The sequence below is a fragment of the Fringilla coelebs genome, assembly GCF_963513975.1.
Source record: "Fringilla coelebs genome assembly, chromosome: 4".
NCBI lineage: Eukaryota > Metazoa > Chordata > Aves > Passeriformes > Fringillidae > Fringilla > Fringilla coelebs.
In genome coordinates, this window is record NC_140032.1 from 22,467,952 (window position 1) to 22,492,463 (window position 24,512).

Consider the following 24,512-nt stretch of genomic DNA (forward strand, 5'->3'; position numbering starts at 1 on the left):
TCGTGACATTTTATAAGAACTTGTCAGAGTTTACCCATAAATTATGAAAATTATAACTGCAAAGAATGTGTATGCAATGAGAGTATAGCAAAGAGGGTAGCAGCAATGACCATGTTGCTTGCACTGTCCTTGTTGCCTTGTGCTTTCCCTCCCCAGCCCCATTGCATAGGGGTGCTGAATTCAGGAACTACCCCAGCTTAGATCCCAGGAGTGTTCTGCTGAAAGGGTTCTCGAGGACAACAAACACTTCACTCTCTCACAAGAAAAGCCTTGCAGGTTTCAAGAATGGTGCAAGCATAACTCTGTGTGGATTTGTGGTTTGCAATGTAAGCTACACTGAGATTTTTCAAGTTATCCCTCATGCAGAGAGCTGCTGAGAATGAAAGAAAGCACATGGCCCTATTTCTAAAACCCACAGCAAAATACATTGCCTATTTCACAGGAATGAACTTGACTTGGTGATTCATGGTCATTATAGGCTTGCATGCAGGTACAAATCCTCATGGGCTCGCATTTCACTCACTACAAGAAATACTTAAAATATTTGTATTTTTAAAGGAGGAAAAGCATCTGCATTGCAGTATTGTTATACTCTAATTCTACAATTATCCCATTAATTTATTTATCTTTTTAGAAATTCTTAATACAAAACACTATGCTGAGCTTTCCTTTTAGCTTTCCTTTTAGCTGGAGCACATCTGAAAGAACAGATTTACCAATATCTAGAATATTATTGCAATGCCAGAGGCATTTAAGTTTCAAAGTTTGTGAAAATCTGAAGAGTGAAATTCTGACAAGCACCAAGCACACATGAGGTTTTAATGGATACTATAAATATCCTGACTCCCAGAAAGAAAAAAAAAAAAAAAAACAAACATAGGAAAGAAAGTCCCATATTACTGCATATTTGAAAGTTTTCTAATTTTACTGTTGTTGTTTAAACGCTTCACATGAGTCCTAATCCACTGTAGCAAAGCTTATGCTCACTTTAAGCAGGTTAGCATTCCAGTTCAGCTCAAGGGGATGAGCATACTGCTCAAGTGATTTATTTGATCACTGTCTAAATTTAAAATTTACAATGGTACCAAGAGGAGGTTGTTCTATTTCTACATTGTTTGCAGTAGACAGTTAATGCCTCAGAGGTTCCTTCTTACTTATGTGTGCATGTGAAGAAGCCACTTGCAAAGTGTTTTACTCTTGCAGGACCAAGACATTTAAAACAAATCTTCCAAGCAGTCGATGGAGAACAATTGGAAAGGTAGGATTTTTTTTTTCCTCCTTGTGTATGTTTAAAAATTACTGGCCATTCACTATTGTAACTTCAGCATGCTACAAAATAAACCATGTCTCCCTACAATACTCCAAAGTATTTTCTAATGACAACACTCAGCTGCTACAAGCACCAGTGGCAGAACAGAACTGTGTTTCTTTCCAACCCATAAGTTTCCTGATGTAGCAAATAAAAGCTTGCCAATTTCCACTCTGAAGTTTAGAAAAAGATGCTGTAAAGAAGAAATACAGGAATAAAAAATTGAATCAATCTATGACCGTTAACACAGGTGAAAAATTGCAAGAGAAAATGTGAAAATGCAGGCAAATGGTATGGAAAGAACAAGAAGAATGGAAGGCAAACAGGGAAAAGAGGGGGATTTGGGAAAAGAGAACTAATTGGAAAACATAAGGATTAATTTGGTTTGAGAGGGAGAGCACACTGACTTCTAACAGCTTCCCTATAAAAAGATGCAGGTTATGCCACACAAAAGCACAACTTCCTGACAATGTTAAGAAATCTACTGGGTCAATGTGTTGGATTTTGGGGGGATTTTGGTTTTTTGGGGTTTTTTTTGGTGCTGGTTTCTTTTTTAGGGGGGCAAGGGCATAGTTTTTGCTGGGTTGGGTTTTTTTACTTTTGTTTTTACAAAAGAGAATCATTGACTCATTCTAACTGCTTATGGCTTTATCCAATTTTCTTGGTATTAAGAGAGGCTGATGTTCTGAGCACAACAACAATACCACCACAAGACCTGCCACTAGCAATATTTCATGTGATATAAACAAATCAGAAGCATCTGAAATATTCAGGACAAGATGATTGTGGGGCACACTAAGCTACAGCTGAATACCAGAGCTGAGATCACATATCCTGCCTGGCCTAAATCCTGCCCAAACACATGTACACAGCACACTCCAATCCTGTATTTGAAGCAATCTCCATGGACATCCAAGTCTATTTTCAGAATATTGCTCCCTGAAGTAAAAATGTATGGCATACTTAAAGGATAAAGGCCTGCTAAACTCCAGCAGTGTCTCTTTGTACCCTCTTCCAAAGACTCAACAGGGAAAAAAACAAACAAAGAAGCACTGAGCCTTTCCATAGAACTGATGGGCAACCAAGAGTTTTCGTTAAGATAGAATGGCAGGGTTACAGGAGTTAACCTGCTTAGCTTCATTGCTGATTTCCTAAGTTTAATTTTCTTATTTTAACTTACAAGAATTTCACAATATCTAAAACATGAGATCTGCACCTCTCTCTCCTTTTCCATCTTACTCTGTTCACCAAGGTCACCTAAAGATTCAAAGTCTTTCAACAGCATATTTTAAAGGTTCTTTTATCTTTGGCCCCAAATTTCTGCAGAAGGCCAATAAATTATTTTTGCACAGAACTCACAGGAAAATACAAGAGGCAAAAGCTTCCAGCAGATGGGCCAACAAAGAGCTTGGTTTCAGGGTGTACAGCGTGCTGCTATGCTGCTAGTGAGTGGCACTGTCTGGCCATGCACATGGCACAACCACAGAATCACAGAATTAGCTGAGCAGGAAGGGCCCCACAAGGATCATCGAGTCCAACTCCTGGCCCTGCACAGCACCATCCCCAAGGGTCACACTGTGTGCCTGAGAGCACTCTCCAAATGCTTCTGGAACACTCAGACTTGGTGCTGTGACCTCTTCCCCAGGGGGCCCCTTCCAGGGCCCAAACACCCTCGTGGTGAAGAACCTTGCCCTAAAATATAACCTAAACCTCCCCTGTAACAACTTCAGACCATTCCCTTGGGTCCTGTCACCACAGAGAAGAGATCAGTGTCTGCTCCTCTTCTTCCCCTCACAAGGAAGTTGTAGACTGCAATAAGGTCTCCCCTCAGTCTCCTCCAGGCTGAACAGAACAAATGACCCCAGAATACACTTAGGAAACATTTTGACTCAGTTTTGAACAGTTTTTTCTCACTGACTAAATCCTACAGCAGTAATGCTGTAGCTTTCATGCTCACCGTCTGACATTTTCAATTTTTCTAATATCACAAGTAGGATTTCTCATTGATAACAGCATCCATAAAACTGCATGGAATTATTCCAGGAGGCAAAAAAAATAAGCCTTTCTACATATATGCGCAGTTGAGAAACCATCCACATCTAGAAAGTACTTCTATATTTAAGCAGGCTTAAATCAACTGATTCTGTAGATAGAAATCTAAGAAAAAGTGATTTCCAGGCCAGAAGACAGCACCCCCACATCAAGTCCCAGTCAAAACCCAAAGGAGGTAGTGATTGCTTTACACAGTGTTCAGAGAGTTTGAGAATTCCATCATGAATTAGGATCCCCAGCTCAGTTTGACCCTCAGTCTCTAAGACACATTCACAGCTATCAAAATCTGTCTTTGATGGCATGCTCTCAGGCAGGCTGCTCGAGCCTGCCATTGGGAAAAGAGCAAAGTATGAGCAAGGGAACTGTGTGAATTGTAGACCCATGGCAGCACCATCTCAAGACCCAACTCTAGAGCTGGTTTTATGCTATATGTTTTTCAAGGACATTGGATACAACCAAGGATTTTCAGGTGAAGGGCTGGAACCCAAGAATGCACCCTTCAAAGTGCACAGTTGTACAGAATCACACAGAGTCACTTCAACCTCTCAAGAGAAATGGCACTTCAGACACAGTCCCTCTGTTACATAAAAATTGGCTATAACTAATTTGAGGCTCCACTTGGGTTGCCAAACACAGATCCCCACTCAGGCTAGCCTAACACAATTACTGATTCAAATATAGCTCCTCTGCTGATTGTTTCTCTCAAAGGTACACGACCCTCTGCTTCCCATTTTTGCCTTGTCACACATTTAGAACATGAATCCCTTGGGAAGGAGCACATTTCTATGTCTGCCTCTATACAATATGGGACTAAACAGGACTCAGGGATTTAGGCCACACTATTACATTTTATGGGATTGATAATTTTAAAAGACAGGAAGCATAAACTTCAGTAATTCAAACGCTAGACTATGTAAATTTGGAAAAACCAAATGTAGAAAACAAGTTTAGCTGAAGAGGAAATGAACAGGTTTATGCTACCAGCTATATTTGATTTTCCTTTATGCAAACTGGCTAATGATTGTGAGAGCTGTACCCTTTTCCCCACTCTTCCTTTTACTCCTTAAAAATAAAACAATCATTTTGTATGGTAAATAATGGGGGTAGGGAAATGTTCCATGGCCTAGTGCTGTGAATGATGAGGAACTAGTCTGAGAGAATATATTTCCTTTTAAGTATCTTATAAATATTTTAAATGAATTGCAAAGAGCATAAGAGGAAAAAAAATTTTATGTTCAGATCACCTCCAAATTGTAGCCCTTGTATCCTCTGGACACTCTGCTACAGCAATAACACCTCACAGAAAGGTCCACTTTCCCTGTGAGCTGGCCTTACTCTCTCAACTGTTTATAAAACAGTTGACAACTACCAGAGATAGTAGTCAGTGTATGAAATGATACAAGAATGTCTTCCTAAAAAGAAAACAACTAACTAACTAACTAAAAACAGACAACTAACTAACTAACTAACTAACAAAACAGAAAAAAAAAAACAGAACAAAAACAACAACAAAAATAGCACAAACCCCAAAACTGTCACAGTAGAAATAAGAATCTACTATGAGAATAAAACACAGCACTTCATATCCCAGCTAACACAGTCAGGAAGCCACCATGGATAAGTGGAAAATCTGGCTGACCTTGCTGGTTTGAAAAGGACATTTTGAGGAGGAGCCTAGCAGGATTTAACATAGCTATGCATATTATTATCAGCCTACACAATGACCAACAGTTACAAATCAAAATAGAACACCTTTTGTAAAACTGATAGCATCTACTTGTCGTTACCTTCCCCTTCAGCAAACACACCCACAAACAACAAGTGCAGGTGTGCTCAAGCAGTACTGGTAACGCCCAAACTTCCCTGCCTTGAGACCTGCCCACTGCTGCCTCTTAGTTTGGTGCAGAACAGCTGCATGGAAAAGCAAGAACGTGAAGGGCAATGTGGGAGCAGAAAACCATCAGGATCTGATATAAACACAGCTAGATGCCTGGAGGTATGGGAAGAGAGCAGCTGTAAAGAATGGAGTGGTTTCTAATGTTGCATTTGCACCAACCCAGGTGCTTCCCATTCCAGCTGAAGTATTCACACTGGCACATAACAATTAGCAGGTACTGCCATTGACAACTATACTGGTATAGTTCCTGGCAGTACAACTACACATATATAAGATAATTAGCATGTATTTTTCTATTATAAGCAGAGCAGACTAAATCTGACCTTTTCTCTGCATGTTGAGAAAACAAATGTAGCCAGACACTTCCATTACTCTGACCATCCTGACTGCCAAAGTAGCTTCTCATCAGATCACAGCCAGACATCCCACTGGCAGGATGCTCTTCCCCGTGCTGAGAAATGCCGCAGCATGCACCCACAATCAGGGGACAAGACTGACCCCTGCACACCTCTCAGCTAGGAGACTGTACTCTAGCTTGGATGCTGTTATGAACAATCCAAATATATAATGCACAATTTATTCTATTATAGTACTATTTCATGTACATGGCAATTAGAGTTGACTGCTACTGTTGTGATCTTGGAACTATTACTATTGTAAATTTCCTGGATAAACACTTAATACTTGCATACCTTTTCAGATGACACAGCACAAATAAAGTTTAAAATCATGATAGCATACTGATTATTTGGTGAGTAGGCCACACTTTGGTGATTAGCTATGCCATATTGATGGTTCATCTGTCAAGTTTAGTATTTGTTATTTGGGTGTTTGATATTCACAGAATCACAGAAAGGCTTGGTTTGGAAGGGACTTCAAGGACTGTGTCATTCAATCCCCCTGCCATGGGCAGGGATGCCACCCACTAGACCAGGTGGCTCAGGACTCCATCCAACCTGGCCTTGAACACTTTGAGGAATGGGGCATCCACAGCTTCTCTGGGCAACCTGTTCCAGTGCCTCAGTACCCTCTGGGTAAAGAATTTCTTCCCAAAATCTCATCTAAATTTCTCCTTTTTCAGTGTAAAACCATTCTGCCTTGTCTCACCACTATCTACCTGTATTAAATGTTTCTCTCCTTCATTTTTATAACCCCCCTTTAAGTACTGGAAGGCCACAATAACGTCTCCCCAGAGCTTCTTCCAGGCTGAGCAACTCCAGCTTTTGTAGCATGTCTTCAGAGAGGTCCTCCAACCCTCTGAACCTTTAAATCACTTTCTTTTTAACCTCCTGAAAAGTGTGGGATTCTGCTAATTAGAAACAATTCTGCTTATGTGTCACCTAGCTTGCTTTGCCCCTTGCTATGACTGCTCACATACCTTTGTCATTTAAGGATTCAGTTATTCTGCTATGTTTCACCTTGATGAAGCAAAACCCTTTTGTGATGTCAGACCTAATTCCTCACTAATGGAAAAACTACTCTATGTTGGAATACAAAGCATGCAAATTTATGAGGCTGTAACAGCAAGACTTCCTTAATTTTCCAGCTAACAAGCAACACATGCCTCTGATCAATGAGACCCTCCAGATTTTGACAACTGGATTGATTAAAGCCACTTTTCTCCTTTGAAAAAACTGCAAGTCTAAATCAGTTTCACGGCTTTACTATGAAGAAGCCTAAATTATACTACTAAATCCCACACACAAAACCAACATCAACTTTCATGTCTTGAACAACACACAGAACACATCAAATTCTTCCCTCACTGAAATAAATAGCCATTGCCTGTACATAGCACCTGTGGGTAGTATCACCCAGAAGTCTGACACTTTAGTCATGAAAATGCAAAATATCAGGCCACCTTGTACAATGTACAGTCCATGGGTTTAGTTCAGGTCAGGGAGAAAGGAAAAAATCACCTTAGAAAATACATTTTCAGTCTTAACAACTGATGACATTGAATGAATTATTTGCATTCAAGCAATGATCATACTTATCTGTAAAAAACAGGGGTTGGATTTGAAAAGGAACAAGCAGAGAGTGGCAATGGGAGCCAAACATCCAAAGCTGACAGCCATAAATCACCACTGAAGTTAGGCTGTGGCTCAAGAAGTTTTGTAAAAGTTTTTGAGGAGTCTCAATGTGTCAGCTTCTCCTGCCCTCACTGTTAGCTGCACTAGAAATACATGCAAGCTGTTCAGTAGGCAAAGAATATTCTCAGAGGAGAGTAAAAGTGGCTGACAGGCCTGTGCAGCTCCTCAGCTCTGTAAAATAAAGAAAAATAGGACAATCAACAATAACCTTGGCAATAACCTTGTGCTGGCTGGATAGCATAAGGCTCTTTCTGTCAGACACTGACACTCCTTATTCCCAAATATAGAGCCTGCCTCCCTCAAAAGGGGAGAGTAAGCTGCACCAGAAAACAGAAAAAGCACTTGCACAGTTTTCTTTTCTTGCAGAGCAGCACAGATAGGAAGGACTGCAGGGTGACTCAAAGTCAATCCACAGGTCATACTCTGTCAGCAGGATGGCACAGCCAGGTGTCTCTCAGGGCTGGACTGCAAGATGGCTGAAGCACAGGAACAACACCTCAGTGCTGCATTTTAACAAAGTGTGAACAAAAAGCTGGAAGTCAATTCAGCTAGCAAAAACAGACAGACTAAAATAGCCCATGAGGTGGGATCTGCTTCCTATAAGGGACCATATTACAGTTCCTCAGTTTAGTTCATTTATTTTAAATTATATATGTCAAATGAGTTATTCCCTGAAGTGCATTTAAAATAAATTTCCAGATTAAGATTCAGTCCAGAAAAATGAAATTAGATTTTGGTCCAGCTCTAAGTATTGGCCTCAGTGAAGATTTGAGCACAGACTGTGCTCTCCACAGACCATGGTATAATAATAGAACAGTTTAGGTTGGAAGAGGTCACCGAGCCCATATCCCCTGCAATGAGCAGGGACATCTTCAAGTAGATCAGGTTGTTCAGATAATTCTGGGCCCAGGATGGTTTGGGTTCTCCTACTCCCCAGGCCTGCACTTGTTCTGATGCCCTCTGGTCTCAAAACAGGTCAGGAAAAAGCCCACAAGATTGGAAGGGTTCTCTGTATTTTAAGTAAGACAGTTCTTAGAGATCACATTCATCCAATAGTAGTGATTAGCCTGCACAGCATGTGGCTAAGTTATGTTCCTCATCTTTTTTCCTTTACATGGTTTTTCCTGTTATTCTCTCTCCCCCTCTAGCACGGGCTGGTAATTTTTTCTACTGTATGTTTACTAGTTTTCTAAATTTCTAAATATAGTTCCTCCCAACTCTACCACTCCTCCTACAGTTTTTCTGTGCCTCTTTTATATTATCTGTCATCCAGATCAATTATTCCTCTGCATCCACACCTCAGTAACACAGCGACTCATAGAATGGTTTGGGTTCCAAGAGAGTTTAAAGGTCATCTCACCCACCTGCCCTGCAATGAGCACAGACACTGCACTCCCTTCCTCCAGCCTAGGCACAGCTGAGCCTTTGTCAGACCTAGCACATGCTGAGAACAGTCTCTGAAATCTTCTGAGAGGTGTGAGGCTTACCTAGCACAGAAGGCAAACTGCACCTCCTGTTAGAAGCTTGTCAAATGCTAGAGCTCTCTCAGGTTATTCCTACCCCACATTCTCTGTATTTCCTCTGCACACATTTCTATGCAAACACTTTCTCTTCCCACTCTTGCTTCTGTGCATATGTCCCCTAGCTTCTGTGCATATGTCCCCTAGAATTCAGCATCTATGTTAGCAAAGAAATACCAACAAAGTCAATTGTGTTTGCATTACTAGTGAGGCCAACAGACTTAATTTTAATGAACAAGGATTTCTGTCCATGGCAAAGAGAGACTGCTACCTCAGGGCAGTATGCTCAGAATGGACAGGTTTTACTGAGGAGTGCAAAACACAGCAAACTGACAGGGAAGACACTGGCAGGCTCGAGTCTGAAAGATGCCTCTACTAGAAAAAGTCATCAGAAGGAGGTGCCTCAGGCCCCTGGGAGATACATCACCCAGGCTCAGCCCAGATAATATCCATGTAGGAAAAATCTCCTTACTTGCTAAGGTAATCTAGAGTGGGAAAGGATGGAGGAGAGTTAAAGGCAAACAATAGAAGCACCAGGGTCTGTAGGATGAAAACTCCAAACAAGCTAAAACAAACAAACAAAAAAAAGAGACTGGATTAAAATAATGATCCAAAATCAGAGTTTATCTGTTGAGAACTACTAGAGAATATTGTCTCCCTCGACTTTCTGCCTCTGCTTCTGAAGGCATCTAAAAGGAATTTAAAAATAAAAATCAAGACAGAAGAAAAAAATCACCATGAACAAAAGTAAGACTGACCTTTTTCTGTTTCCATGTAAACTTCCACAAAATACTGAGAAAGGTGCCAAGCCATTTTTATGACTCTAAAAAATTTCTTCTTCCCTTTTCATGACATTGTCTCTTGTTTGCCTTTTATTTACTCATAACACAGCCACAGTTTAAATAGACAATATGAGTTATGTTATTCCGTAATTTAGAGTCAGATACCTTGTGTTTCTCAAATCTGATAAAGAAAAGCAGACTTCTCTTAAAGCACACTGTGGCTTGAAGCACAAGGCTGTGGGTTTGGAGTCAAACATTATTCTTGTTATCTTCACCTAGGGCTCACACTTGAAAGAGAAGTCCCACGTCAGTCTCTTTGCCAGCACCACCATAAATGTTTTTAATCACCTCCCCTTTTTCAGCATTTGTTTTACTGATGGGATTTGTGTCCTGCTCTCCTCAGACTAAGACTAATTACTCCCTCCTTCCATTGTTCAAAGTTTTTCCAACTTTTTTTTAAGAAGATGCTCCTCTGTATCATATTGTTTTAAAGGAAGAAAATCAGTCATTCACAACGAGGTCTTCCTTGTCTCTCTGGGAACACTTCTTAAATACATTGCAGCACATTATTTCTAGACTATCTTTTGACTAAAGCTAAAGGTCTGCTGGGGTGGCTGGGGTAAACACACAAAGCTGGGCCTCCTTCCATCTCTTTCCCTGAAAAAAAGAACCATAACCTTACACAAAACAAGCACTGATACTGAATATGCAAACCACAAGGCTATTCTACACTGTCACACTGCAAGAATCTGATTATTTTGTAGAACCTGGTACAAGCTCATCCACAGAGACACGCTTCAGGAGATCCAGCAGCTACTAAATCTGAAAAATTCAAGTTCAACATTTGGGAGAGTAAAGAAAATTAATTCTAGGCCTCCTTCATTCCTTTTACCTCAACAGCTCCATCTTATTCCTGCAAATGCTCCAAGTGGTCCAGTCCACATCAAAAAAACTTCTAAAATCTCTACTTAACATTTTTGCAGAGCTTTAATGCCAGGTGATCTATTACTGTTCAGGATTAAGTAACTGCATAATAACTAGTGACAGACATTTGCAGGCCTTCAGAAATTTCATGGTCAAGAAAGAGTAATATCCAGGATTAATGGCAGTTTGATCTCAATTCTGAGAATATGAATGTTAAAGCCAAGGATTTTACTGCCACTTTAGACAGGCAGCCTTTTTCCAGAGGGAAAATATCCCCCAAAGTGTTCTACAAGACAGCATCCCCCATCATGTCATGTTTTTCTGAAATTCTCTCATCAATTTAGCAGCACAGCATATATGAAAGAGCAAACATTTAATAAGGATGCAATGTTTCTAAATTCAGTATCAGTTAACATCCATCAGTTAACATCATCCACTGCAGAAGTTTCTAACGCTCTTTTGTTTCAAGCCTGTAGCAATTGCTTGACTTAAACTGCTCCAGACAGCAGCTTATTAGTATTATTTATCCATTAGCACAACTATGAACATCACACAGTACACAAGTCTTTAGAGCTTGGTATCTAAAACAAGATAAGTAGGATTAAAGCATGATTTTTCATGCTATAAAAGCAATTTGCTCTCCAGAATTATTTTCCAGCTTGACTTGAAAGATTATCGTAAATGGAAGGAAAGGGCAAGGGGAAAAAAAAAACCAGTGTTCAGACAGTGACATTGTAAAACTATATTCCTATTTCAGGGGTGTGAAATAATTCATAAGATAAAACAACATACACTATTTTCCATATGTAATAGTTTGTTCATGCCACAGGACAGATCCCATTGTAACTAATCAGTGGAAAATCATAATGAAGTAGCTGCAGAGATAATTCCAACAGCAGCTGTAATTAAAAAAACCAAACCAAACAAACACACACCAAAAAACAGGAAAGCGCTTTCTCTGAAAACTTCAACAGTCATTTCAATTTATAATTGCCTTCTATGACGATCACAAACATCTTTACAACAAAATAAAGGCCAGTATGAGGACTTGCCAATGCTTAAAACCTATAAGCAATATTTTTTGCTTTTTAAAAAAAATCACAAATTTTCTAAATAAAACCCCTGAGTAGGAATTCTGTTAGATAAAAGTCTGAAGCAGAAGCACCCTGACTTCAAGTACCCACTCTTAGCTAGAAGCAATATCTGTTGTTGGATCTGGTCTACATGCAAATCAGAACTGGGTTCACCAAACCTATAAACTTGAAAGCCAAGCCAAAGGCTGTGTGGCTATTCAGTGGGCAATCCCCTTCAGACAAAAAGCCCTGTATCAGAATTCCTGCTGTGATGTTGCTGAGGTATGTGGGGTGAGAATGCACAGTACACAGTCTGCAGAGATGTGGAAGGGAGTCGGCAATTCAGGGAGAGAAGCAGCTGGCTTAAAAGGTGGCTACTCCTGATAGAAACTTCTGCTTCAGAACAGTTCATGTGTACACAAAGACAAAAGCATAGGTATGAGTAACTATACCCTAGCATAAAACCAGCTGCTGAATGCCTGTAGGCTGTTAGAGGCTCCAAGAATGAGACATCTGATTGACATCAGGTATTTAGTTCAGTGCTAACACCAGTACTCAGATTTTAGAGGGGAACTGGTTGGATTTACATTTCTGCTAGCATCATTGCCAGTGTGCAGTTCAAGCTGTGCCTGAGAAGAATAAATTGATGCTACTTTCCTTGGATGTTTTGTAAATAAATTACTCCAGAAAATACCCTGACCTTGCTTCATCAATTTCTGTTTTATGGGAAGTGAGCCACTGTCCTCAGGCATTGGCAAAAGTATGTGAGTTTGTAGAGTATCTCAAGAGAAAAAGAAAAAGCCTGAATAACAATGGACAAAACATATTAAACAATCTGCCCTGACTTGTTAACTTGAAACAAGATAGCCACTACCCATAAAGAATATTGGGCGTTTTAGGGGTTTTGGATGTTCAGATCTGGGACATCAGTTTAGGTTCAGATCAGGAATGTTCTCAAGGGTCCAAATTAGCAAACCATTTCTTCTCATAATAGAAGACTTTGGCATAAGAACCATATAATAGATAGTTCTTAGCATCTCACTGGGTCAAGCAATGGTATAGCAGAACAGAGCCAGTCTGCTAGTTCTAGTGAAACTCTGGAATTTTTCTGTAGTAAAATAGAGGTGCAACATATATAATAAAATTATGACAAAATGCCCATTCCAGGAATTCGTCTGTGCCTCACTAACTTCTACAAAAATGTCACCTCAGTGCTCAGTGGATGTCACAGGGTCAAGTGAATGGAAACAAGATATTAGGAAAGAATAAATCTGCTTGTTTCAGGTGTCAAACACCTTGAGAACTCTGCATTTGTAGTTCCCACACTTAATTTTAATAGGATGTTAAAATGCAAAAAGACTCAGAGAACACCACAAGGACAGTTTATAGGCAGAAAACAATGTCAGTATGAGTAATATTTAAATAGATGAGCACTGAGGGGACAGTACAGGACCTCTCCTGTGGTGACAATTGGACATGATGGTCACTACTTTTAATACAAGAACTATAAGGCACCAAATACTATTAGTAAAAAACAGGTTCAAGTCAAACAAAAGCAGGTGATTCCTCACACAGGCAAGGCTGGTCTGTGAAATTACTGAGCAAAGGATGTGGTCGATGCTAGCAGTTTACTGTTTCAAAAAACAGCTGGGCAAATTCAGGGTAGAGAACCTTACCAACAGGTGTCAAGTGGGAAAAAATGGGAAAAAAAGCCCAACCAAACAACAAACCAACAACCCACACCCAATACACTGACTTACAATTCTCCCAGTCATAAAATTGCTTAGGAAACTATTCTGAGAGAACATCACTATTTAAGAATTGTTAAATTCTTCCCCAGATTTTTTCCCAATTAAAGACCATTGCCAATGCACAACAACCTACAAAAACCTTGAACAGTACTCCATCCATTCTTGTGTAGACATCTTTGTTTTTAGCTAACAAACCCTTCTAAACACGAGCATAATTTTCAATGCAATTGCTCAAATTTTAATTTCATAATGCTTCATTCACTCTGTCTCTCCCTTGCCCTCCCTTTCTCTCTTTCAGATTAAGGAAAATCCAGATGGGGTGCAGGTGCTGCAAAATGATACAAAGGTACAATAGAAAAAGAGTTTCTTAGACTGAATAAAAGAAAAGCATTGAACCATGTGTCTGTGCTCCTCCACACCTGCTGCTTTAATTAGCCACTGTAAAAGGCTGGAGTTTTCTCAAAGTTTACAGCATCTTTAGGTATAGGCATACAGATTTCCTATGAAAGTCCTTTTAATTTACTGTAATTAAGGTCCACTTCTATAATTCCTATCCCACAAAAGGAATTGTGTTGCATTGAAAACTCTTCTTTAGTGAAGTTTTTTTCTAATTTAGGTAGCATGGGCTTCCTTCAATTCAGCAGAACAAGGAGCACACATTATGTCAGATCCTCCCTCTCTCCCAGGCAATGGAAATGAACAACAGTTCCTTGCTTCCATCACAGCTGTTAAATGTAGTTAGCTGGGGGATGAATTCCCATATTAGAAGTCTCCCTAGAAAGGAGGATTAGCCAATTTTATACAGACCACATTTCAGCCCCACATGAGGGGTACTACTTCCCCTTGGCCACTTCTGTAGAACAGGTAAGGAACTGGGGAGAAAGTGGTGCTATGAAAGAAAAAAGAAAGACAAAGAAAAGAGAGAGGCCCTGGAAGAGGTAAGTCAAGGAAACTATAGAGCAAGAGGCAGACAATTATTCAGGAGGAAAAAAAAAAAAAAAAGGATAAAGAGCTTGAAAGAACAACACCAGGAAAAAAATTGAAAGATATTTTACCAACTATATGAGGACAAATTAATTAACAATCCCTGTCATGACTGCTCATTGGCTAATCAGCTCCCCAGATAAAATAAAAAATAAGGCTGGAAACAAGCAATGAGTAGCACACCGTTCTCCCACATCCTCCTTATGCACCTGGTGAATCTCAGTACAGGGGTTAGTTATGAACAGCCCCAGGAGACAGCAGCCAACAGCATATTCTGTATTTCCATTTGGTTTAACTCATCCTCAGGACCCAAGGGAAAGTTCAGTGACACTCCTTCCTCAAGACCTTCAGCCTAAAAAGGAAGCTAAATCTTTTTTACTAATTATATTGATTAACATCTAAAGTAACATTTCCTTTACAAATTTTTCTTACTCCAGCTATATCTTTGATCCAGAAGAAGTACAATCATCTGGATGCATTCATGAAGTAAACAGTTATAAACACAATGAACAAAGCAGCAGTAAATCAAAATTCAAAGAGAACAGTGAAAATGAAGAACCCAAAAATGGACTCCAGCAGGACGAGGTAAACAAAACAGAAAATAAAAATCCAGTCAACAGTACAACAGAAACTCTCTGGAATAACAGAGGCAATGATTCTCAAGAGGATGGCCTTGTGAAGTGTGCTGCAAAGCTTGATGTTGCAGTCAATGGTGGCAACTCCTGTGCTCAGCACTCCATGCTCAACCCCAACACAAGCCCAGTGAAAGAAACCAGTGAAAAGGGAACCTCCAGCCAGTCAGAGGCTTCTCCAGCCAGCAATAGAGACTTTTACGCCAGGTCTGGACAAGAGCTTGACCTAGAGACAGGCAGTCAGAGTAAGGCAGCCAGCAATGTGCCTAACAGTATTCCAGACTCCCAGTCTGCAGGAGACAGCATCTTTCTCAGAGGAAACTCAATACTGGAAACAGAAAACAATACCATAACACTGCCAGATATTGATTATCCCCAAAATGGCAATCAAACTGGGAACTATGTTGAAAAAGACAGCTTTTCAGTCAATTGCACACATTCAGACCAAAACACTGGTGCTTCAGCAATACAGGCCCAGGACCTTTGTGCAATCCCACCTTGGCCTGTGAGAGAGAGCAGTACTGAACCTTTTAAAACTGACTCTGAAAGCTGGAGTGAGAGCCTCACTGGTGGCATCACTGCAGTGGCTGTTACCAAAGTCGCACAGACACCCACACACACCAACCATAAAGATGTCAATGGAGGAATTGAGGAGGAAGATGCAGAAGTTGCAGCAGCTCTGGCTGCATTGGAAGCTGCAACAGCAGGAGAAGACGTGGAAGATGATGATGATGAGTACTAGATGGTTTCTTTCTAACATACTGGGTAAGATCTAGATGTTATTTCTGGATCAGTATGAACAGATATACAGCACACATGGAGAACTGTTATGAACAGCATATATAAAAGGAGTTGGGACTAAACCTGGGTCCCTTCAGCTGTTTTATACAGCCTTTTAATTTCTACTGCCTGAGGCGCAGAAGAGCCCCCTTGACTAAAGGTAATACTCTTCTCTATGGGCCCAAACAGAAGAGCAAAGCATCATTTCTCCCACACAGAATATTCAGTTCTACACACACCTCATCTGCACTCATGCAAGTGTTTCCTTTTTTTCCTTATGAGGGTCTGTGCACACTGCATGTTCCAGGTACACAAAATTCCCATTGTTTAAAATAGGACTATTGAAGCCATGGAGTTAGAAACCACATATTTTCATCATTAGCAGAAAAAAACTACATAAATGAGCCAAAGTTCTATGATCTACTGAAACATGAAACAGGGAAGGCAGCCTGGACTGAACTTTACCGTGGCTATGGTTCCCTTATGGATTAAACCTAAATCTGTACATGTGCACCTGGCATTGGAATGATAACATCATTTTTCCTCACACAACTCTCCCTTGACTGTGTTTGATACCCCAAGTGTTGCTGCTTCAGTTCCTTAAAACAGCAGAAGCCCAGCCAAACCCAAGAGAGTGGGTAACTTTCTGATGCTTTAATGTGCTAAAGTAGCTCATGTAAGAGCTTCACACACACTATCAGAGAGGCCTGAGAGATCAAAACTCATTCCCTTCTAGTTTGGATAGATTAAAACTGTTGTAAAACAACAGCCTGAAACCTCTAAACTCCACTAAATTTTCCAGGTGCATGTCACCTGTCTTAACAATACAGTTTTCAAACAGGTTGTGTCTCAAACATCCCCAGCAAGATGTGTTTTGTTTATATGAAAACAGCAAGAGCCAAAGTGGACTCCTCCTTAGGTCTGCTGTAGTGCCAAAATTTACATCAGGAAAGGGATCGAGCTACCAAACTGGATTAAGCATAAGATCTGAAAATAGTTGCATTCTTGGAGGGCTGCATTTCTAATGGCAGAAAAAAAGAAGGTAGAGACCAATCTGGTGCTGCCAATCCAGCAAAAGTATGGTTGAAATAGAAAGTGCTAAACATTTTATACTGAAATTTTGTGGTTTCCAAGATTTTTGTTATAAACTCCTAATAAATTTTTTAACCATATAAAAAATAATCTGGTTGTTTTTGTACTTTAGGCATTTTCTGAATATGAGAGTTACATTTAAGAAATTCAATACAATATAGCCCTCATTAGATACATGAAAAGCACCATACATTTGCCTACAGTATATGCTGATTTTGATTTCTCAAAACATTAACAAGTAGGATGGGTACCTAGGAGCATTTATGGTACCCAGGAGTACCTAGGAGCAATTCAAACAACCTAAAGTCTCAGCTTATAGAGAACTATATCCAGCTACAGGCAAGAGTTACAACATTGTATCTGTAAAATAAAAAACCTTTATATGGTGTAAAGTATTGTAGTACTCTTGACTTCTCTACCACTTTCCTATTTTAATAGACCCTTCTAAGCCTCTCCTAAGTGCATGCAAGTTTTACAGATCCATTTGTCTTTCAAAGACTACCACAATACTGAGAGCTGGTGAAAGTGCCAGCACATTGCCAATAACGAGTTATGCCCAGTGTCACCAGCCCTGAGTGTCCCTGCCCACCAGCCCAGGGCTCCCCCTGCCCTGCCTGGGGCCCAGGACCCCATTCACCAGGGGGGCCAGATCTGCCAGCCCAGCCACGGGCAGCAGGACAGATTCTGGCTGTGGGATCCAGCCCAGGGAACCCCTACTGCTCCCCACAGCCCAGCCCCAGGAGCCAGCAGCCCCTTGCTGCACCATGACATGAACCATGAAAAACAATTCAAGTAAAAAATATGTTAAAGAAAGAATGCAACAAACACCCCAGAAAACTTACCTGATTTTTTTCGATATCCACTCAATTCAATTTTTCTGAGTTCCAGCTCAAACTTAAGTGCAAATCACAGCAAGTTTCTCACCTTGCTCCCTAAGCATTAAAACATATTAGAGGAGAGCCCCTGGTCAGACACAGCCCAAACAACTCAAACCAATCAACTCTTCCATGGGAACTGCCTGCAGCCATGGGCCACCCTGTGCATGAGAGCAGCTGAGCCACAGACAGTGCATGTCCTGCAGCCCAAGTTCTCATTGTCACAAATACAAGAGACAAAACCCAGCATAAATCAAGTCTATTCACTGCACTGGAAATAAATGGTCAGGGTTCTCTCACAGAAAAAAAAAGAAAAAAAAAGTTGGGCATCTGCCTCTCTCAATCCTACATAATATGGAAAGCTTCCATAAAATAAACCTGTGAGGTAACACCAACATTCAGGCTTCTTTTATCTGCTAAATTAAAAATCCCAGTTTTTAAATTTAAAAAAAACCAAAGAAAATATTTGTGTGCATTTTATATTTACATATATGTTTATATACCTTCGGCCCTACCATGACACCACTCAGTGTCAGGAATTCTTAGCTTTTTTCAGATTACAGTACAATTTTCACAATAAATGTGAAAGAATCACTTATTTAAGAAATAATTTTTAAATGCCACACACAATTTCCTCCACAAAAATTAGATTTTAAACAATTATGTGAGAACCAGATCTTACTCAGTCCATCAGATGTTGATTCAAATAAACACAAACACTGCCAGCTTGAAGAATCCATTTTGCTCAGGCAATTGTGAGAGAAAAAATCAGTAACTTGAAAAAGCAGAAAACCACAGAGAAAAAAATGCTACTAGAAGCAGGAGGAAACTCTATTTTAAGACTTCTGTCAAAAACCACATATTATTTTAAGACACTCAGACACTGTAACTTCAGCTACCAATCAACTATTTTTCCTACATTCATAGGGGTCACTTATGAGGTATCACTTAAGTCTTTCAGTTTTACATTGATACAAAATAAATTAATATGGGAGCTGGTTGGCCAATCTATCATTATTTATGTTTCTGTACTTGATGTAATGCTTTCTAGGTAAGTGTGAAGACATATGTAGCAATAAAGAACAGGTAACAGGATAGGGAACTATTATAAGAGTTGGCATTTCTATGAAAGCTTTTGCATCTTGGAAGGTCCTGCTTTATTTGTTATTCTTCAAAGTCAGTAACAATTTAAGGGAATTTGTAGTCTTTCAAAAGCAAAGAGACATTGAGGAAGATTAAGTTTAGCACCTTCACATTTGGCAGTAGGTCAACCCTGGATTATTAGAAAAATTCAGATCACTGCAGAGATTTCACATACAACTCCAGGAGTGGAAAACAGCCCAGTCCACCCTCAAGGAAGTTATTTCCTAGAGAAAATTTCCTAGAGAAAAACTTGACACTGCAGAATTCTTCAACTCAGCAAACAAAGTTCTAACAATTAAGCAGGAATCTGGAAACAGATAAATTCCACAAGGATGGAGGTGTTTCCTCTCCTTTTAAAAAACAAAGGTAATTGTTTGGGCAAGTGCTGCTACGGAGACTTCCCATTAAAAATTGACATTCAGAAACAGAAAATCTTATTTTCTTAAAGATATTCCTAATTTAATTGTTTAAGTAAAATATCACTTTAGCCACCATTTGAAGGGTGAAACAAGAAACACTGACTTGGAAATAAAATTAAAAACCTAATCTTGACCTTATGTTGTATTTGTAGTTTCAATTTCCTAAATGTGATTTAGTTTCCAAAACATTAATTCTTACCAATGTATCTCATTTTGCTAAATGAGAATACAATATCTCAACATTCACTAAGGTCTGTGTATATGGTATTCCACATATTTATTCAAATGCCTATATTATACATTTTAATTACATTGAAACAATGAATCTTAATAGATTATTTCTCTGGAATTTTGGTATCTCTCCCTGCACGTAGATGGAAATTGGAATCCACTACATTGCACAAGAGCACCACTTCAAAATTAAATGTATTAAAACTTCTTTAACATGCTGAATACACAAGGAAGTTAAATTATGAAAGTCATAGTACATTAAAAATGAATTTATTTTTAAACAATTCTGTTAATAAAACTTTCTTTTCAGACATTGTGCCCTACAGTTTAGAACAGAGATATGGCAAAATGTTAAACAGTAATTGTTAGAAGCAGATCAAAATCTTTTCATTGTTTTTTTCAACATGAAATGCCCTTGGCAGAGACTTTTTTCCCTTACCATCATGAAATCAAAACAGAAACTCCCCAGCTCATTCCCTTAGCAAAGCTTTTGAAATGTCATGCATTCACATGCACTGTTAAAGACATTAGCCATAGGACTCCCTTCTCCATTACCAATTTTACTTGGCATCTCCAGGAGGTTTGTTTTTAAGAGTTCCTTCACAATCCTAAACTTCAGCTCAGACAATCCTTGAACCAAACTTGCTGAGTAAACAGAAGGCAGGAAACACTGCCTGCCCCTAAAATGGTACTACTGCTGACCACTTCTGCAAATTCTGTCCCACCTCCTTTGGGACTTTTTCCATTCCAAACTATGAAATGTTTAACATTTTAAAGAATCTAAATGTGCATCTTGGACTCTGTAATAAAAATTGAAATAGATTATAGCAAATTAATGCCTTAACATAAGCAGCAATAACTTTTTAAGTGTTTTTTAATAATTGCCATTTTAGCTTTTTAAAAATCATTAAGTCAAATTTCACAACAGAATTTATTACATGTAGCTACTCCCCCACTCCCTACCTATTTCTCCTTTAGTCAGAGATAATAAAATACTCCCTTGTACAACTTAGTTTCGAAAACAGGATTCCCTCAAAGAAGTTGGAAAAACATCACCTCTTCTTGATTTTGTTTCTAATCCCATTGCTGCAGTACACATCCCAAGCAGTTACCTCACAATGATTGTGATCAAAGCTATCAAGGTTACATCATTCTCTGCTCTGAATCTTGACTGACGTTATTATAAACAGGATTTAACAGGTCTTTGCTTTAATTCATGGCTCAATTACTATACACTAATAACTGAGAAACCTTTCATTCATTAACAAAAAGCTGAGAAGTCTTTCAGGAAATACAGCCTCCCAATATTATGTCAGGTTGAAGACAACTTAAGTACTCAACCAGTACCACAATAAAACCATGTCACATGGAGACAGTAGTTTAAGTAAATTAATTTTTCATTAAGCGCCCTTCTGTTTACTCTGAGCTAGAGATTAGCTTGAATATTATGAGGGTGCAGAAGCAGAGAGGAGAAAGGCAACACCCTCAGCTATTCATCTGAACCTCAAGCATGGCCAGATTTTCAATAATCTGTGATCACATATCCTATCCCCTCCCTGCTCTTAATATCTGGAGCCAGTACCAAGTAATTGACCTAGAATTATGTAAAATGAAAGGAAGGCAAGTGACAAAGGCAAGATAACTACAGAGCAAAATGAATGAGATTAAAACTCTGTTGAGGTATTTGAGGGCAAACCATAGGGATCTGGCCAAGAATTAATAACTTAGGTTGTTTCCAGCTCACATCTCTTTAGTTCTTATTTGAGATCCTCTTCCAAAAATAATGCATTAAATAATTTAGGGGCATTCCTCAGATTAGCTTTTTCACAAAATCCTCAGGAGAAAAAAAAAAGATCCGTGCAAATGTCCTTAATTTCAATTGTCCTGGTTTCAGCTGGGATAGAGTGAATTTCTTCTCAGTAGCTGTTAAGAGTGCTTGGATTCAAAATATAGTGGTTTGGATTCAGAATAAGAATGGCATTGACAATACATTGATGTTTTGGTTTTTTGGGAAGTCGTGTTTATCTTAAGTCAAGGACTTTTTTTTTTGTCTCATGCTCTGCCAGTTAGGAGGTGCAGAAAAGAAACTGGGAGGGAGCAGAGCTGGGACAGGTGGCCTGGACTGACCAAAGGGAGGTTCCACTCCATAGGATATCATGCCCACTGGGGAGACGTTTGGGGTGATGGTGTTTGTCTCCCCAAGTCACTGTTACACATGATGGGGCTCTGCCCTCCTGGGGGGCTGAACACCTGCCTGCCCATGGGAAGCAGTGAGTAATTCCCTGTTTTGTTTTGCTTGTGTGCACAGCTTCTGCTTCCCTACTAAACTGTCTTCATCTGTCTTCATCTCAACCCACGAGTTCTCCAGTGCTTACCCTTGCAATTCTTTCCCCAATCCCATTGGTGCAGGCGTGAGCAAGTGGCTGCCTGGGGCTTGGCTGCTGCCTGGGGTTGAACCATGATGTCAATACAAGATGCACTACAGAAAGAGATTTAGGCCAGAAGTAGTACAAGTCTCTCTGGAACAAGTCTCCAGAACAGATGAAATATTACAGATTTTTAATGGCACATTTCAGTTTGGTAGGTAAAAGTGACACGGGTTTATCTAACAAGCAGACATCATACTTTGCTAGAATAATGGTTACCTTTCACTCATTAATCGGCTGCTTATGTAGACTTACATAAAAAGCTCATCCAATTAGCATCTGCAAAAAAAAAACCATACTAGGGATCCAGCATTAATCAAAATCAAGACAAATTATCAAAAGCCTTACAAAAGAATAGGCATACTCCACCCTGACTGGGAATTACATTTCCAGATTCATGCATGAGTGTTAATTACCAGGCGATGCACGCTGCTATTGTTTTGACATACGACACACAGATCCTGTTCTTCCTCATTGCTTTGATTAAAAATTTGGCTCACAGAGAAGTTTACATTGTTCCTTTTAATAACTGCAGCAGCTACTTCCACACCACTGCAGGGCAGGAGAAGGACTGAGTTGCTGGGTCCTGACTAGCCACAACTCTGTCCCAGCCCCACGAAGCACTTCAGACCTCCCCTTAAATCGGGACATTTTCAAATTTTTTGGCTTAATTCTTTTTTTACACTGAACCACTCCGACCTTTTTGAATTATCAATAAAAGCTTCGTAGCTCCCTCTGCTGCCAGCAAGTATGAAATTCAGTTATTCTACACAAAATCTGCTTGCACCTGACAGAAAAATTGCGTTCCTGTCTCTCTAAGCATATATGTGTGGAGTCCTTTGAAAACAAGACTTGAGAAACTTATTTTATTTTAAGGTTCTCCTAAGATTGCTGATTTTACTGGATAATTATTCTTCCTGTAAATCAATACTGAAGACCTAGAGTTAAATACTACTTTAATATGGTAATTTCAAAAAACTATCTTATTCTATATGAAAATCAAACTATATTATCACCTGAGTATTTAGCTGGATATCTAATGACACCCATGAAACAAAAATCAATTATTCAGAACAGTTCAGAGACAAGAGTTATCTCAACTGCTTCTACCCTATCACTACTATTTTTCAGTCCATCTTCCCAAATCTTTCACACTCCCATTGCTGCCTCTTCTCTGAACATGCCCTCCCCAGCAGTGCCTCTCCAAACCTGTCCCATCAGGTACCAGCTAGGTTTGTTAGTTGTTCTGCTGTCCTGCTCCATGCTGACAACCATGAAAAGTGTCTTGAATCCAATGCTCTCTAATCTCCATGCCCGTTTCAAGACCACCACCACAAAGGTGGAGTACCAGCACAAATGCCTCCTGTCTGCCTCTGCTGCACTTCTAACAACTCTGCAGCCAGAAGGGACCGGACTGGGATGACTGACTGAAAATAGAGAAGGGAAGGGGGCATCAGAGGGTTTACACATCTAAAACTGAGGGGTTACACTGGTAGAAAAATGCATTTGCTAATACATCCTCCTTTGTGTTGTAGCTGCAGCTACACTCCACACCATTGCACCTCTACAGTGCTGGAGGCCGCCTAGATATAATTTAAGAGGTGTTTCAGTTTCAACAGGTGTACTGAGCTAAAGACTGACACAGACCCACACAAGGCCTGACATACAGAAACAGATGGCCAAGCACTACCCATGTAACTGGATCTGCACTAAGTCCATGGACAGGGGACTTGGCTTGATTTATCTAAACTTAGTAGCAAAATACATCACCAACCTTCTCCTTTCCTCCAGATAATTTGGCAGCCACAGATAATTTGGAAGCTGCTTACTCTAACAGCATAGAGCTTTCAGATCTTGACACTAATGTCTGTTTGAAGGCTTCTGCCACCTTCTTGCTTCCAGTACTACAAGCCTGGCATCTCTCCTACCTTTTCTTTGAAAGTTTAAGGAACAGACTCCTACCTTCCCAAACTGTTCAGCTTCCTTTTCCTTATCCTGCCCCAGCCCTGCATATCCTTTATTAGTTTTGCCTCAGCAGATGACCTTAACCTGCCAGGAAGGAAGCTCCAAGGCTGACAGGGTGCTTTCCAGCTCTGCACAATGGTAGCTACAGAATCAGCCAGCCCTCTCAGAGAGGGAAAAGGGAGCATCCAGAACAAGAGATAACATCCAATCATGGTTTGAGTAAAAAACAAGCAGCACCTTAGTACAGGCTCCCTAACACTGGAAAAAAGTATTTAAAAGTAAAAAAAAAAGAAATCAACAAGTGGAAATTTCAGATGCCAGTATTTTGAGCTTAGCCTCCCTTAAACAAAATCCCAAAATACAGGATTTCACTAAACACTGAGAAAAAAAATTAAACCTAAATCCATTTTTATTGGTCCGAGTCTTACATGCTGTTCATTAATATTAGATAGCCAAGACTTAACCACTCTTTCTTTGTTTACCCATTAGCAGTAGCATTTGTCACTTAGCAGGAAAAAAAAAAAAAAAAAAGTGCCCAGAAGTCTTAAATTAATAGATACAAAT

The 24,512-nt window shown here is 39.7% G+C and overlaps 1 protein-coding gene across 1 annotated transcript; it reads left to right on the forward strand.

The window, feature by feature from the left end:
• Nucleotides 1-1,214: 1,214 nt before the first annotated feature.
• On the forward strand, nt 1,215-15,759 carry PGCKA1 (PDCD10 and GCKIII kinases associated 1; the record flags this gene model as incomplete). The annotated part of the gene is made up of 3 exons (XM_084203996.1): nt 1,215-1,258; nt 13,700-13,747; nt 14,823-15,759. The coding sequence occupies exons 2-3, from the start codon at nt 13,716-13,718 to the stop codon at nt 15,757-15,759; spliced, it is 969 nt and encodes a 322-aa protein (XP_084060122.1). The 5' UTR covers nt 1,215-1,258; nt 13,700-13,715.
• Between the last annotated feature and the right edge of the window lie 8,753 nt (nt 15,760-24,512).